Raw genomic sequence first — 17,315 nt, 5'->3', positions numbered from 1 at the left:
GCTGGGATACCAGAATGGGACTGATGCAGACCCCAGGAACATGGGTTTCAGTGAGGAAACCTTAGAAATCTACAGGACCTCCTGCAGTAGTTCAGTACTTATCCCTAGCATAGGTGTGGACTTTGGGAGCCCATTCCACATAGAGGGATACTCCCTGAGGCAACACACACGGGGGTGGGCCTCGGCCCCATCCCAAAGGATACGATAGACTCTGATGACACCCTATAGAAGGCCTCACCATCCAGGGGGAGCAGAAAGGATATGTGTGATAGGTAGGGTTTTAGTTGGGGGGTGGTAGGGGAGGAGGGGAGGGAGAGGGAACTGGGATTGTCATGTAAAAAATCTTGTTTCTAATTCAAATCTGAAAAAAAAAAAAAAGAGTCCCAGGTAGAATTAAACACAGGTTGCCTTAGTAGGTGTCAAGGGTCTGAGCAGCTCCTTAGAGGCATAAGAAACACCTGAGAAAAGGGCTGTTTTCTAAGAGTTTTCTGTTACAGGGCACAGGATGATCCTCCTTGGGCCTCAGTATACTCATTAGTATAATGAAGTGTTTTAACAAAACGATCGTAAGTTGTGCTGATCGCTCTATTCTGTCCCAAACATATGTATGCGTGTAGACAGTAAAAATGCTTGGACAGTTATAATCCATACTTAGGCGCTGACCCTGGAGGATGCCAATGAGATTCAGGATGCTACTGACTTGATTTTTTGTTGTTGTTCTATATTCTTGTATATCCCAATTTGTTTAATAAAATGTATTTATTTATATATGAGTTAAGATTACTGATACAACCAGAGGGAAGAGAATTCTTTGACCGTGTGCTGTGGTTCTGCGTTTCATGGATTTAAACAAGCCCTAGGTTGGCTGTGCTGATCTAGTTTCCATGGAATTAGCATCCCTCACCTTAAAAATCTGCTGTGCTCCCTCCTCCATCCTTGGCCAGACCTGATAGCGAAACCTCCAGAGCGTGTGGAACTTGAGGACGGCATTCAGTCTCTGTACGGTTTCTGCATGGTGGAACTCAGACATCAGCATGTCTGACACAGCTTCAGGGACCTTCACTGCACACAGCAGGAACATGGCGGCTAGAGACAGCCAACGATCATTTGTCAGCTGCACATCTTAAGATGGGAACTCTGCTCCTATCCCCTCACAAGCACTCCCGAGGTGAAGAAGCTTGGCCACCCACAGTGCCCAAAGCTAACAATGTTCCAGCCACTAGAAACTAAGCAGCAAACTTTGTTTGACCAGGACATCTAGTAGCTGGTGCCAAAGCAAGGATAGTGTGACATTTCAGCAGAATACTCATTCTAGGCAAAGCTTCTCTGGCTCCTGGCAAAAAGGCAGATGGAGCTGTAGGCATACATTACCACAAAAGTCATGACTTCAAAAACCAATGATAGCATGTTAGGTTAGACAATGGTTACTATATAACCTGTCAGCTCAGAGCCCATGAGCAAATTTGTCTACAGTAACTTTAGGAAGTCCACACCTGTGATAGAATGGTCTGTAGCAACCTGAGTCCCACTCAGTTGTCCAATTCTATAAGCAAGTAGCCCCTCTGTGAAATCACCTATGTTGTCCAACTCATCTCCTCAAGATTTCTAAACAAACAGGATGTGTTTTTACATCTGTGTCATATTGCCCACATTATTTCCTCTGGGCTAGCTCTCTCTCTCTCTCTCTCTCTTTCTCTCTCTCTCTCTGTGTTTATGTCTCTCTTTCTCTGTGTGTGTTTCTCTCTGTGTGTCTATGTCTCTCTCTCTCTCTCTCTCTCTCTCTCTCTCTCTCTCTCTCTGTCTCTCTCTCTGTTATTTGTGTTTGAGCCAGGTTCTTCTGTAGCCCTGGCAGACCTCCAGCTCACTATGTGGTCAAGGATGATGCTAAGCTTCTGAACCTCCTGCCTTTCCCTCCAGAGTGGAGGTGGTACACGCATGTGCTACCTTGCCTGGCTTTACTTGGCACTGAGGCCCCAACCCAGAGATTTGTGCATAATGGTCAAGCATTCTATCAACTGAAGTGTACTTCCAGCCCCAAAGTATTCCATGAGAGTCATAGAACACTAATACCTGGAGAGAGATCTGATGATCTTGTATAAACACAATTTGAAGGAAGCCCTGAAAACATGGGTCTGCTTTCCTCAGAAGTACACTACTCTCTAGAGGTCCAGAAACTTCCACCACCCTGACACAGAATTGAAGGTGCCTCTTTTCTGTTTCAACAACGGTAGTCACTAATGGCCACAGGAGCCAGATCTCCGGTAGTGTTTCTTTACCTGCTGCCCCTGCCATGTGCTCATCCATGCTGAGAAGCAGTTCCCAGGCAGCAGGCTGGATATCTCCATACATCTCCTCTGTCAGAATTGGAGCTGCCTTGATTAGCAGAGACAAGGGAGCAGGTGACAAGCTCATCACCTGGAGGAGAGATGCAAATCATATTTCAAAATCTTTTAAGACAATTACTTCTTGAACTTAAGAACCACTACCCTTCTCTGGTTCCCTTGGGTGATCTTAAGATATTTCCTAAAACAGGAGAGGATTTAGGTGACAGGGCATGCAAACTTTATACGTTATTAGGCAAGTCAGAAAAAATGTTGATTGTGTAATATTTTCATCATATACATAGGGAGAGTTTTACAACTACTCAAAAAATTAGTCATGGAGCATAGGCACCTTTACAGAAAAGAAAGAAAGCAACAACCATGGATTTGTCTTCAAGGTTCTGGTAGATTTTTAAAGCTTTCTTTCTTTTATTTTCTCCATGCTAGCAGATTTCCACTGAAAACCACATGGGATCTTTAACTTATAAAGGAGCCCATTTATAAATCTAATTTCCAAAGGCAGCATGACCTTGAATGGCATTTCCTTTTGAAACAATGTGATTATACATTGTGGCTGGCCCCACAAAGTCCTACTTAATTCATTATTTCTCATAATTTAGGAAATACATGCAGCGTATAGATAAGCCATCATTTTAAACATTCTAGAAAAACATGAAAAGTCCTTCATCCCCATCAGGAAAAGGGATGATTTCACGCTTGGCTTGTAAGAGCATGAGAATAGTGTGTCCATTCCTGGATAAGTAGGCCAATGTATTATTTTATTTAATCCCTGCAACAATCCTTTGAGATACGTATATTCCTACAATCCCTTTATCATAGATGAGACAACAAAGGGCAAGGGAAGAGATGGGCATATGAATGTCGATGGTCTCATATGGAAGCCTGTGGATAGACAGTACATGCTAAGTGGGAGATTAACTCCACTGGAGACAACCGAGTGTGAGAGGTACAGCTCACCCAAACTTTGGGCCTCATTCTAGGCCTCTTCTAGCTTAACTGGCTGTCTTAGCAGGAAGGATTTTTTCTCCTTGCACACTTGGTGGTACCTTACTCCCCAGTTAAGAGGGAATTCATATCAACACAGTGCCAGCTTCCATTTTGTGTTCCAAACACTCATCAGCAGGGTGTAAGGGGGCTCTTTCCTGTTAATGCTTCATGCATGTTTCTGACCCGGGTACACATACCTGAAGCCTGATGTACTTCAGCATTCCGGAATCCTTCTTGCCTTCCAGGTTGACATCTGAAACTCTCTTCTTCAGGGAAGGTGTCCTCAGGCATGACTTATCTGAGCACTAAGAAAAGGTGAGATGTGTATCCAAGGTGCTTTACATCTCCAGCTTCCCCACAGTACCACCTTCTAATTGAAGGTGTACATACAGACTTGCATATATACATACATACATACATACATACAAACTGCATAGGCCCAAACTTTCTGAAAAGCATTAGTTTCGTTGAGAAAAGGGGTATTCGACATGATTCCTGTGAAGCTTCTCTTCTACATTTGAAGAAACAAGGATACAAGTGTGGCATGATCTGACCAAGTTGCAAAGCTAGTTATTTCCTAATATGGGAAAGACAAAGATTTCCTGATTTTTGTTTCAGGTTTGATTATGTTCTGTCAAGTAGCAAAAAAAAAAAAAAAAAAAAAAAATTTAAGTAAAGGTTAATCCAGATAAAAGACACTATTCTAGGGTACAAATTGAGTTATGTGTCAGGGAAGAAAGCAAGTATTTCAAGTAATAAAATGCAAAAATGCCAACAGGTCGGGAAAGAAAGAATAAGTTAATACTTCCCATCGCCTCAACATAAATCGGCTCAGATAAAGTGGCTCTTTTTTTGGGGGGGGTGGGAACTATAGAAAACAACAGCTCTTCTTTGCAAACTGTGCCTTCAACCTGGTTCCAGAACTGGCTGTTTCATTTACACAAACAAAGATGAGACAATGCCTGCTTCTGACTCCCAATGTGCCAAGCCTGGAAGGGTCAGAGCAGTTAAGAGAGGAATTGGTCCTTCCTTGTTTATTAATCCTGACTTCCGATTCCTTCCTGTTTTCTTTGTTTTCACTCCAGGCTGTGCAGACCCTCACAGAGTAAAGCTCACTTATTTCACTAGGGCCAGGCCAATGAAAAAACTTTCTCCCTCTGTGCCAAAAGAAAAACTAAACTTAAGCATTTTTGGCAGAGCTTCACAGTGTGATAGATGAAGATATTTGAAAAAAAAAAAGCAAATCTACATGCATGCACATGCCCCAAGAAAGTCTCTTGAAACTCTGACAAAAAATCCAAGACAATGAATCTGTTATAGGGCTGGTGTGGGACCATCTTTTAAAATGAACCTAAGTAGAGAAGGAGATCAGAGCTCCAGCTGTGTTTTGGGAAGAAAAAGAATAAAAACCATGGCAGTACATTCTTGAAACAAAAAATTGGGAAATAGGCTGTATAAAAAGTATACATATGTATATGAAGATATATATATATATATCATATATATATATATATCATAAAAACCTTTAAATCATTTATAGCTATAGTTTCCCACAGAGATGTAGAGGTATGTCTTACATCCTTCTGAAAAGGTTTGTGGTATTTAAAACCCCTACCTATGTGCTGTATCTTTATACTAAAAAATAATACATGTGCATATCAGAGTTTCTGGAAAAGACAGAAACTATGAAGAAAACAGAAAATCCCCAAATTCCCAATTTAATAACAGTAATTACTTGGTTCCATTCACTCTTGCTCCCTTGATACATCTTAGCAAACAGTGATAGTTTTCTGTATTGAAAACACTTTTAAACAACCATTTCCCTGATTTTTATGCTACAGAATTTCTGGGGAGTCAAGATTTTAGGCTTTTACAAGTGTATTCCTTTGTCCTCTAGCTAGACATTGCATCCTTTTCATGGTTACTTACAAATAATTATTCTTCATTAAATTATAGGACACAACAGTATCCAGTTCAAGAAAAGTCGAGCTGTTACATTAAACCCAATGTGCCAGAAAACACAGAGTTGTGTTTCATCCTGTCTGCCAGCCTCCTGTGGGGTACAGCAAGCACATGTTGGCAAGTGTGCTGAGGAAGCATTGTGTGTCTGCTGGCTCCATGCTTCCTAGGGTGTGGGGTCAGTGGAAGGGGAAGGAGTTGGATGATTTTCACATTAGGGACACAGGTCGGTCACTGTGTTTAAATGACTTGTTTCGAGTCAGGCAGCAGATACCAGAGATGGGAACATGTGTGAGAGGTACTTGGTATAATGTGTGAGAGTCCTGAAGTACCTTTATGGTATAATTCTTGACTCAGACAAAACTACTGTAAGAACTTTGCTTTAAAATGAAACTCAAGTCAAAGGAACCTAGGTATCAAATAGAATGAAGGGTTATTTCCATGACATCTAGTAGTGGTTTTGGAAGAGTTTGAGATCTCACTGGACAGGATGAATGGTTAGAATTAGACATCAAACAATCTAGAGAGAAATCTGAGATGAATAAACCATGACAAAGGACAGAATTCATCACTAATGAAGAACCACAAATTTAGCTGTTTGTTCTTGGATGGGCCTAAATAGCTATTGTATAACAGAGCAACTGTGATCATATGTAAGAGATGCTTATGAAATTGACATGTTAACATTCCCACCAGGAGAGAGGGTAGGCACTCATGAGGCTGGCTTAAGACTCTCATTAGCCACCCTGAGATTATAGGAAAAGGAATTCTGTTGCCCAGGAGAGTTCCCGGTGGTATAGCTAGCTGTGTATATAACTCATTGGTTCACCAGGCTAGACTTGAATGTGGTCCTTTCTTTGGTTTGCTGGATCTTTCACTGTATGGAATGAATAGATATTTTGTTGTTTCCTCAAGAAAATTGACACAACAGGGACCTTATCCACTACTAACACGGTTCTACCAGCAGTTGTAGTCAAGAGGGGCAGCCACCGGGCCATAAGATTGCTCAGGGATACTGGAGAAGGCTGACTACTACCATGGCATTTGAAGGCAAAGGCTTTGTTTCTTTGGCTTATTGCTGTTCTTACTGAGGAAATCTTATGTATCCTAGGCTGGCCTTAGACTCAGAGTGAAGCCAAGGAATTTTTGGATTCTAATCCTCCTACTCCCATCTCCTGAGTGTGAGATTACATGAGTGCCCCACAAAGTTTCTGAGGTACTACAGATCAAACCCAGGGACTTATGCATGCTAGGGCAAGTACTCTGACAAGTAAGCTACATCCTGAGTCCTCCTTAGTCCATTATTACACTCTGAACAAAATATGGGCTCAGCACGGTCCAGAGGTTCTTCACAACTCTGCTGAATAGATAAATGGATGGATGGTTGAATAAAAGGCAAAGGAGAAAAGCATAAGTAAAATCCATTAAAATTTAGATGAAAGGCTAAGGAAGGAGAATAGTATTTATTAACTGTCTGAATGTGTCCTGTGCTTATCACCAAAAAGATAAGGTTTCAGTGAAGAGATGGTGCGAGGGTTAGCTTTAACTGTCACCTTGACATGTCTTAGACTCACTTGGAAAGACAGCCATAATGTGGGATTGTCTACACTTGGTTGCCCTATGGGCATATCTGTGGGTAATTGTCTTAATTCAGTTAATCAATGTGACAAGACCCAGCCCACTGTGAGCAGCACTATCCCTAGGCAGGGGGTTTTGAACTGTATAAGAGTTGGAGAAATCACTCTTGAGCAAACAAGTGAGCATGAATGCATTGGTTTTTCTCTGCCCCTAACTGTTTTAAGTTGCTTCCACCTTGACATCCTTGCTAGGATGGACCAAAACCTGGAATCATGAGTTAAAATAAAAAAGCTTTAATATAAATACCTCACAATGAACATTGAATTATTAAACATTGTTACACAATTGAACTGCAATTTTGCTTTTATTGTTCACATTCTCAAAGTGTTACTAAGCCCAAACCTGGCTAGTAAATTCCTTAGTAAAAAGATCTTTTTATTCCTGCTGATTTACTTACAATAGAATATTGGATCTAATACTTTGCTAATAGGTGGTGCATAGAGAATTCCTGTTGAAGTGAGCAGGTGTTATAAAAAAATCTCTTTGCAAAATCATTTGAGAAAAGCATCTGTAGAGGAAGCCTGTGACCTTCAGTGGAATGGGCATTTTGGCTATACTGCCTGTTCAGGGGCAGCGGGATAACTGGAGGTTTTCCCGGCAAGAGGACAGCAGTCATGATTATTTTCTGCCAGCTCAGCTCAAAGAGCAGCTTAATGCTTGGAAATGTCAAGGGGTCTTCAAAGAACTTTCTTAGCGTGGTTTGACTCATCTGTAAATGGTGAGCCATCTATTGCTTGTTTCATAATTTATACTTCTACTAGCTCTCTATTGATGCTACAACAAACTATCACAGGCTCCATGGCTCACAACACCCCATTTTTTTTAAGTTTACAATTCTGGGGATCAGAAGTTTCAAAGGAACGGAAAGATTCCAGGAGATACTCTGTATTTCCTTCACTTTCTCTGAATCTGGAGTTGGCTTGTTTTCCTGGGATCATGACCCCTCCCAACTCTGCTGTCTCCTGTTGTCATCTCTCTGCTCTCCATTCTCAGAAGTCCTTTCTTCCTGTACGAGGACACATAGGACCACACTGAGCCCACATGGATAATCCAGGATACTCTCTCCTAACCATGCCTGCAAAGTCTTTCTTGTCGTGTGGGCATCATGTTCACAGGTCCCAGGGAGATACTCTTCTTACTTTTACTTACTCAGCACCACAAACTCCCTGAATTCTTACCATAAGATAAAGCCTGGGGAATGCTCCATGTTTACTCGAAAACACAGACAAAGCATCTGGCTGTCTCGCACATATCTTCTGCCTTTTCTTAGAGCTGCATAGATCGTTGTAGTGTGCTTTATATAATTGTTTTTGCTTGAAAATTTATTTCCAGGGCAGATAAGAACATTACTATAAATACATCTCTTCTCCTGTCCTTGGTACACTACCCAGTGACCACTCACTCACCTCTTTCTGTTTCTTGCCCCTCAAAGCCACATTGCTGATGTTGTTGCTCTCACGCAGGGAGTCTACACTGTCACCATACAGCAGCTTAATGGCCCTGACCAGCCGGGCACAGGAACGGCTGTGGTGTAGGTAGCAGTGTGGATGGCAGTAATCCACATGTGTACAAATGAAACTTTGTTGATTGCATAGTAAGATCATGACCTGGAAAAAAAAAAAAAAACCATGTATTCAACCAGGCAATGAGGGAAGATGGAAAGTCGGTGCAACAACTCTTAATCAGTGAGCAAAAACCAGTAACTCGGTTATTCCCACAGATGGATAGTTAGCTGCAGGTCTCTGATCATTTGACCTTTGTTTTCCCTCCATACCTAATTGGTAAAAGGATCTTTTAGAAACACTCGAACACTGGTTGTGAAGTATATGGCTTCCAAATAGTTTCAAACCCTATCCCAGCTTTTCCACTGTGATATGAGCCAGAAGAAGAGTATACAATGGTAAGTTTAGTTCCAGAGAGTTCCAGAGTTCTCTAACTTATCCTTAACACCTGGGTGCACCCTCAACTCTCACCTATACTGCGTGGTACTTGAAACACTTCTGCACCTTCAGTCTGTATTGTCGTCGTGATCTGGAACTTGAACCTCACCATACAGCCTCATTTCAACTTTACCACTGATTCCCTACCATCTTACACACACCCCCTACTCTGCCTGTTAAGTCACCATAGCTCCCTGTCTAAAATAGTTTAATTGATTCCAATACATCTAAGATTTCTCATCGGGAGTCTAGAAATGAACTCAGCTGATTCGGTTATTTTAAGCCAGAAACAAATTTGCAACTGAAGTGTACAAATTGAAAATGCAGTTCTGGTGTTCAAATTCAGGGACTTGCACAAGCAAAGCATGTATCTATCACTGAGCTCCACCTCTTTAGCCTGAATTTGTGCCTTGTGTTTTTTTTTTTTTCTTTTGTGGTGCTAGGGATCAAACTCCAGTAACTGTGCATGCTTAGGCAAGTGCTCTGACAATGAGCCATACATCCAGACCCCAAGCTTACAACTTCAAGATGTTTTAAGATTTCTTTTATTCTCTCTCTCTCTCTCTCTCTCTCTCTCTCTCTCTCTCTCTGTGTGTGTGTGTGTGTGTGTGTGTGTGTGTGTGTGTGTGTGTGTGTGTGTTATCTGCATGTCTGTATTGCACCAGGCATGCCTGTGGCCATCAAAAGAGGGTGTTGATTGCCCTGGAACTGGAGTTATGGAGTTGTGACCTGGGTGTGGGTGCTAGGATCTGAACCCAGGTGCATATTTTTTTAAAGCAACCTTCCTTAAGATAGAGTATGAATAGAGTAGCTCTCAGAATGCTTCTGTCACCCAGGAAACTAGCTTCCACCTTGGCAACTAACATGTGAAGGACTGTACACTACACTGGATGGAACAAAATGCAAGTGTACATAGAGGAGGCCAACTGAACTTCCTTGGCAGAGTTGCTACAGGCTGCCTTAAGACTAACATGTCTTGCTTATTCTGAGGCAAAGAGGAAAGCCATAGCTGTCTCTATACTCCTGTCAAGCTAAAAATATCTAAGCCTCCAAGGTTTCAACAAATATGAATGGTGTCTTGGTAGATGATCCAGCTCATCTCCAGATTTACTTTGTATCTTCAGATATGTTGCTTTACAATGAAGAGTGGGGAAGACATACGTAAGAACTCTAAGGTTTCTGTGTTATTCTGAAGCTGGTGATCAAGAGAAACACCAAGAAATCCTTTCAAGTACACACACACACACACACACACACACACACACACACACACACACACACACTGCACTAATACACACAGGCATGCTTGAATGTATGCACACATGTATGTACACACACATGTGTGCACGCACACACGCACACATTTGACTGCCTCAGAGATATCTGATACGGATGTTCTGAGGTTAGCAACAACTGGTTTAGCCATCTATAAGTTGTAACTTTAAAATTCTGTCACTAATAATCCTTTAGTAGGTATATTTGTAAGCTGATGCTTAGTGATCTATACAATCTGCTACTTACCCTCTGTGAAAGCTCCTTCACTGAGTGTGGGTTAGTCTAATATCTTGTTTTTCACCAATAGCATGTGGCAAAGGTGTTGGAATGGCCCCTTTCTGGCTACAGTGTATATGACTGTGATTTCTCTTTTTTTTTTAGCTGACTCTTGCTGTCTTTAATGAAGCAATTTGTCATGACTCAGGGCCTCACATTGTAAAGAACAAAGAGCAGCTTCTGGTTTGGCCTGATGGTTCAGTGTGTAAGAGTACTTTTTTTTTTTTTTTTTTTTTTGTTTTTCGAGACAGGGTTTCTCTGTGTAGCTTTGGAGCCTATCCTGGTACTTGCTCTGGAGACCAGGCTGGCCTCGAACTCACAGAGATCCACCTGCCTCTGCCTCCCGAGTGCTGGGATTAAAGGCGTCTGCCACCAACGCCCAGCCCAGTGTAAGAGTACTTATGGCATGAGACTTGAGTTTGAATCCTCAGTACACATAAAAGCTGGGTATGTAATCCCAGTACTGGGAAGGCAGAGAAAAGCAGATCCCGAGAGCTTGCTTACCCAGCTAGGCTGGACTTGCCATGCAGCCTAACTGGGTAAGCTTTGGGTTTAATGAGAAACCCTTCCTTAAATGAATAAAATGGGATGTGATAAAGGAAGACAACCAGAATCCTCCCCTGGCCTCTACATGCATGGGCAGAGCATGTTCCAAGCTCGCTGACCAAGCCACTGGAAGGATCAGATTGCAGCAGACAAACAAAAGACCTGAGATAGACCTGTAGCCCCAAATATCAGACAAACAAGAAACCCAGATCCCAGATCAGTAGCTCTCTTCTGAACAGTATCCATACCTCTGCAGGGGGTGGTGGGGGTGGGGAGGGAAGGTGACTTGAATGACTAAGAAAGGGCAACATTGAGAGATGCCTTTCCTTTCTAGGTACTTGTGGATTGAATAGCAAAGAAGCCACAGAGAAACCAGCTGACAAATGGAACAGATGTTCTGACAATTTCACTGTACCATGAAAACAAATACTGGAATTCCTTGTTATCTGCCAGAGGACAGAGTGAATTCTTGCTACAGAATAGCATCCTGTGAAGACTCCAAACGTTTCTAAATTAAGACTATTTGTTTTAGATACAGAGTCAACTTGAGCAGAAAGGATAGAGAGCGCCCTAGCATGTCTTGAGTGCATACATATACAATCTTGCCTACTAACAACTCCCCCCACCACAGTAATTCAGTTATCACAATAAGTCAACATTGACATCATCAGTAAAGTCCATAGTTGATACCAGGTAGCTCACTTGGTGCTGTACATCCTATGGGTGTCTGCAAAATAGGTAATTATATGTGTCTATTATTGTGTCCCTGTAATTTTTCATCTGCCTTGTCCATGAAAAGATGGATGACAGTAAGGAACATGACCAAGAGGAGTAGCAGAAGGTTCACATAGCTGAGATATCACTCTTTCAGTATATGAGGGGAGAGCACATTACTTCTTCAGGCCAAGTTAAAATCTTTGCTCCAACCTATGCCCGAAGGTTTTAAGGGAGGTCTTTGTGCCTTTGCACCTTGGCTGGCTATCTGAGGCATGATAATCTCATGGTAATCGTAATCTACTTACGATTTTTAACTTAAATTATTGATTTATTTTTTGATAATTTTATAGATGAGTACTACATACTTACATGAACCCCCTATCCCTACCCCTCTCTAACACAGAGTCAAGAGTGACATTGACCTTGCTCTCAAGTTCACAGTAATGTGTTTAAGATTGACCATAATGCCTGGCCTATGTCATTCAGGACATTTTGACCATCAACTTAGCTCAGTTCCTCATAGTTTTTCCTGATGTATGGTGACCCAGAAAGTAGCTATGTAACAAAAGACCTCAGTCTTAGGTAATCTTAAAACAAACACAGTCCAGGGGTATAATATTTTCACTTTCTGTTGGAGGCACTATGTGGATAGTCTGTCTCTTTAGTGCTGAAAGGACTTGGTTCTAGAGATCACCTGAGATGGATACTTACATGAAGCCATGACATGTTTCTGTGGTAATTTTCCTCCATGCCTGCATTGCTCATTCCCTCAGGCTCAATGCTGGGTTCACTTGCACTCCAAGGACTCCCTTCTTCAAAAAAGAACACCAAGAAAGAGTTCAGCATTCAGTCTCCCTGGAGAACATGTAGGTATGGTGTCATTGTCCATGCTTTTGAACCAAGGGCAGACTCTACCATGGCCCAACAGGTTACAGGGCATAGGACTTTGTTCAAAGAATTTTATTAATAAGAGCTGTTCCCTAACCACAAGCTGAACTGGCAAGTTCAAAGACATTGGTGATCTCTGCTAAGGTGGCTTCCATGTCAAGACATGAGAGCAGAGAAAAAAAAATCAAGTCCTTGAGATGAGCCAGTTAAAATACTGAGTGTGCCCAATCCTTTCCAGACTGCTCAGACTTCGCAGTTGTAGTTAACCAGGGACACAAACTGACTTGCACTGATATCACAGGATGATAATGCCCCCATGGGGTTGTGGCTGCATTGGCACAACTGTTGTAGGCATCAGGCTTTGTTATGGGAGCCAATCAGTGCTGTAAGGGGGCCTTGGAAGTATTAAGGTGATTTGAAAGCAACGACAGCCAATTGTAAGCAAGCCCTGTATCTATTCTATGGGAAGTGTAAAGGAATTTAGTTTATTACTCACACAGCCTTGCTTCTAAAAGCTTCACAGATCCCTTTAAATAACAAAGCTGCATCTCTAGGCTGGTTACTTTGACTTGCCTGGTGGGGATGGGTTGATCAGCTCAGATAATTCTAAACGCTAACTGATGGTAAAGTTATAATGTTCACTCTGCAATAACAGAAATCACTTCACCCTATTATCCCTTTGAAAAAAAATGAGTGGAATCTTAACTAATGCATAAATTAGCTATTTTTAAAGGCGAGGGTGGGTGGATGTAGAAGCATTTTCTATTTTAAACTTTCTTTGATTAGACACTCAGCTTCCATTTGACAGACTTTATCGATCATTTATCCACACTTACTGCTGCCTTGGAAGTAGAGACTGAATGGTAGAGAGAATGTGCTTGCACATGTACTAAAGACTTAATTCTAGGCAGCCAGTGAGCTCCACATTCACCCTACTTAGTCTTTTCCTGGTCTATTAAGAAGCTCATATACTGGACAACCACATTAGGAGATTTGGAGCCTCCTCATATCCTGCAGTGGTAATCTATGACTTTTAGTGCTTTAATTGTATTTATAGCTCATCCCTGTACACTTAACACATTTTACATGAGCATCATCACAGAACAGAGCATGAGTAAACAACTATTCCCACCAGATGGTTGGTGAAAAAAACATCCCTGAGAAAGTAGGTGACCCACTAAAGATTCCCTGGGTTTCAGGTCTAAACAACCACTTTCCTGGTGTCTTTACTGTCAAGTGAAGACTACAGTATCAACGTCCTCATCATTTGACTTTTAAGGTCCTAATGAGTTGCAGAGATATGCAAGCACCTGGAGTTCTAAAACTGTCCTTGTTGCCAAAGTGGTTTTTGCTCCCTGACTAACACTTTCTATGCTCACAGCTCCAAGTGTGGTCCCCGAGTCAGCAGTGTCAGCATCACGAGGCAGCTTATTTCAAATGCAGACTCCCAGACCCCCACATCATCTGCTGACTCAGAATCTGCACTTGGACAGACTTCCAGGTGCCACATGCACCTGCTCCAGAGTGGAGTGCGCTTTTCTACCGAACGAGTTGTCTAAACTATGGCTCTGAACTTGCTCTCTATGCATGGGATGAAATGGACTTGGCTGTTCCAGGACTTGAGTCCTGTCTTCTTACCCCCCACGTCCCTGCACACCCCACTCTTCTATGTTACCTAGGTCAGTGACAGTGTCCCTGCTCTGGGACAGCTGCAGCTCCTCAGCCTCAGACTCTGAGTCCTGCCGTGATAACTTGCTGCTCTTTAAGCTGCCGACTCGGCGAATGCTGGACAAGGAACCCCCCTTCTTCACCTGGAAACTGCGGGTTCCTTTAATCTGGAGCAGTCGAGAACCTCCTATCCTGATCTTCCTGCTGGGAACTGTATTGAAAGAATAAAATAGGGCTTTCCCCGCTTAGTTTTCCCCAGCCAGTTTATAACCACACTCTTCCCAATTTGTCCCTGGCCAGCCTGCTCTGCTGGCCTGATTGAGCAGCATTTCTGGACAGAGGCCTTCCTGCCAGGCCCCAGTCACCATGTTTGGTCAGACCGGAGACCAGGACAACCAGGAAGGGCTGGTGCAGGATCTTTCTTGGACAAAATGCACATTATGGCTAGGAACAATCTGCTCTCATTCTGGCCCGGGGTTCATAAGCATGAGTGTGTTTACACAGCACCATCACCAAGATCAGCTAGCAAATTTTATTCACATTCTTATTTGGTTTGATAGAACCACACTCTTACTGTTTTTGCTTTTTCCTGTGAGATGGGACATACAGAGTTCTGAGAACTACCATTGGAACCCTTATCTTTGGAGTAACCTATTTAAAAAAAAATAAGCACAAGAAGTGTGTTTCTCTCTGACAGTCAGCAGGTATGTGTACTCTGTTCCTCAGCAAAGGCTTTAAGGGCATTGTTTGAAAAAGAATGCTGTGTGTATGTGTGTGTGTGTGTGTGTGTGTGTGTGTGTGTGTGTGTGTGTATACATGTTTGTGAGTGTATATGCATGCATATGTGTGTGTATGCATGTGCATGTAAGTGTGTGTGTGTGTGTGTATGTGTGTGTGTGTTTGATGTAGTTCTATTTCTAATCATTTAGGGATTTCGTAGCTTCCTCCTCTCAATCAAAGGGCTAATGATACGGGAGTCTAAATGTTGTATACCCAGAGCTATCTTGCTGTCTATACATAACAAGAAGGGTAGGCATTATTCATGCTTAGTGTTCTGGAAGAAACAGTCACCAGGGTGGGAATAAAATGGAAAGAAACAGGTTTAAGCTTCAAACTCACTCTATAAAAATCAAACGCACAATTATTTTTCAGGGAATGTATACATTTTTCTTTTCATTGATATTACTAATATTGATTTGATAATAGCAGGATAAAGCAAAATTTTCAAGGCTCAAAAACCACTAGAAGGAAGGGGCTGGCTTTACACATTTATCTTAAGATATAAACAAGATTTCCTGCTCATTATTTAAATCAAAGCCATGCATGTATTTTGAAATCAAGAAGTTGGAATGTTTGTTTCAGATTTCTCTCCTCGACAAAATGCTTGTATGAGACAATAATAAAACTTTTATTCTTTAAAATGTTAGTTAAATGTACACTTTCAATGTCATGTGAAGAGGTCTGAAGAATTCATAGAGAAGAAATGAATGTTTGGTCTCTGAATTACTCTTGTGACTAAAAGAGCCTAGAATCACCACTGCTGCACTTAAACAAGCTTCTCGGGGCTCCCTGAACACATCTTAATAGAACTGCACATCTGGTTGTATTTCTGGCAGCACAGTTGGATAAATGCCACAAAAGCTATAGCTTTTGTAGTTTAATTATAACACAACTTTCACCCAACTTTATTTTTCAATATTATTCCTAGGCTTAATTTGGACTTCGTGGTTAATTATTTTAATGACTACTACTGCAATTTCATGAGTAAGTAGATTGAGAAATAAAGACTAGATTACAGTGATAATTCTTAGATTTTTTTTTTATAGAGGCATACACTAATGTCTTTTGTCTGAGTTTATGATACTTTTCAGGCTACAAATGAAACCAAATAACTTCAAATTAGTGGCATCTGAAAGTGACTTAATTTTGAGAATTTGTTCTAACATAAAATATAATTGGAGACCTCCTACAGTACTGAAAAATTAGGGTTCAAAATTATGACATTAATTACTTACAAGGGACACAATGAGGATAGTTCAGGTTTAATGCTGTGCATAAAATATGTCACCTGAGACTATATGCTACTGAACTTTAGCCTTCGTTTCCATAACCATAAGAACAAGAATCCAAATAAAACAGATATCTGAAGTGGATAGCACATCTCCCTTTGCTACACTGTATCCATTAGCAAGCCCTGCTGCCTGCATGCTTCAATATATCACAGGAGTTCAAAGTGTCCCAAGTCCTATTACCTTTTCTTTGGTCCAATGCATCTACTGCTAGCTGTCCCTTCCTCTCTATCTTCTATACATCTAGTCACACACACTGACCCACAACCACTAACACATTTAAAGTAGAATTACATTTCTAAGCATATCTACCAGCCTCTGCCTACCTCTTGCCTTTGTGACCTATCTCTTGCCACTCCTCCCCCAATTCAATCCCTAATAACGCTGTTGATCTTTGTGCCCTTCTTGAAATGTTTCAAACTCACTCTTCAAGACATCCCTTGGCCTCCCAGTTGCCTGTTTGGAACACTCGATCTTCAGCCTTCTGTATTACTGAAATGACCCATGAAAGTCTCTCAGCTTAATGCCCATCATTAGGACCTTCCCTGAACATATCTGTTTCTAGGCTCTAGTTTGTTTTACTTTCCATTATATCTCTTGAAAGTCTGGCATTTAGTGTTACTAGTTGTTATGCCAGTAGTGGTATGCTTTTAACTGTGAATTAGTGTGAATGGAAAAATACGTGGTAAAATGGTGTTGTTAGGCTGGCTGCCTTCTGGGAACTTGTAATAGTTCCTGGTATACAGCAGGTGCTCAGTAGCTGGGTGTGAAATGAAGAGATGTTTCTGTATTTTGAAATACTAGTTTTAGTTGATCTTTGGGCTGGGAGTAAAAGTATTTCACAGACTCTGCTTAGAGAGCTTGGGCAGATACTTTCAGTTTTAAGGACAAGTTCATGGTCATTTCCTTTGGTAGTATCTACTTGTTCTCAAGTTGTTTATTTCAGGAGCTGACTCTTTTGCTTTTATAAAAACAGATGGTATGGCATTTAAGAAACAGTAGTTACAGTT

The 17,315-nt window shown here is 41.5% G+C and overlaps 1 protein-coding gene across 6 annotated transcripts in view; it reads right to left on the bottom strand.

The window, feature by feature from the left end:
• The window catches only part of Unc80 (unc-80 homolog, NALCN channel complex subunit), a 176,704-nt gene that overhangs the window by 62,987 nt on the left and 96,402 nt on the right, over nucleotides 1–17,315 (bottom strand). For 3 of the 6 annotated variants that reach the window (XM_035441010.1, XM_035441011.1, XM_035441012.1), the window contains 6 exons: nucleotides 14,244–14,447; nucleotides 12,392–12,492; nucleotides 8,333–8,533; nucleotides 3,527–3,634; nucleotides 2,277–2,415; nucleotides 905–1,086 (listed from right to left, as the gene is read on the bottom strand). In XM_035441010.1, the coding sequence (XP_035296901.1) occupies nucleotides 905–1,086; nucleotides 2,277–2,415; nucleotides 3,527–3,634; nucleotides 8,333–8,533; nucleotides 12,392–12,492; nucleotides 14,244–14,447 (935 nt within the window). The remainder of the gene's footprint in view (nucleotides 1–904; nucleotides 1,087–2,276; nucleotides 2,416–3,526; nucleotides 3,635–8,332; nucleotides 8,534–12,391; nucleotides 12,493–14,243; nucleotides 14,448–17,315) is intronic. The other 3 variants (XM_035441013.1, XM_035441014.1, XM_035441015.1) reach the window with 1 other exon arrangement.

Source organism: Cricetulus griseus, chromosome 2 (assembly GCF_003668045.3).
Source record: "Cricetulus griseus strain 17A/GY chromosome 2, alternate assembly CriGri-PICRH-1.0, whole genome shotgun sequence".
Classification (NCBI taxonomy): Eukaryota; Metazoa; Chordata; class Mammalia; order Rodentia; family Cricetidae; genus Cricetulus; species Cricetulus griseus.
Note: the sequence above shows the minus strand (reverse complement) of the source record. Positions and strands in the feature narration are given on the sequence as shown.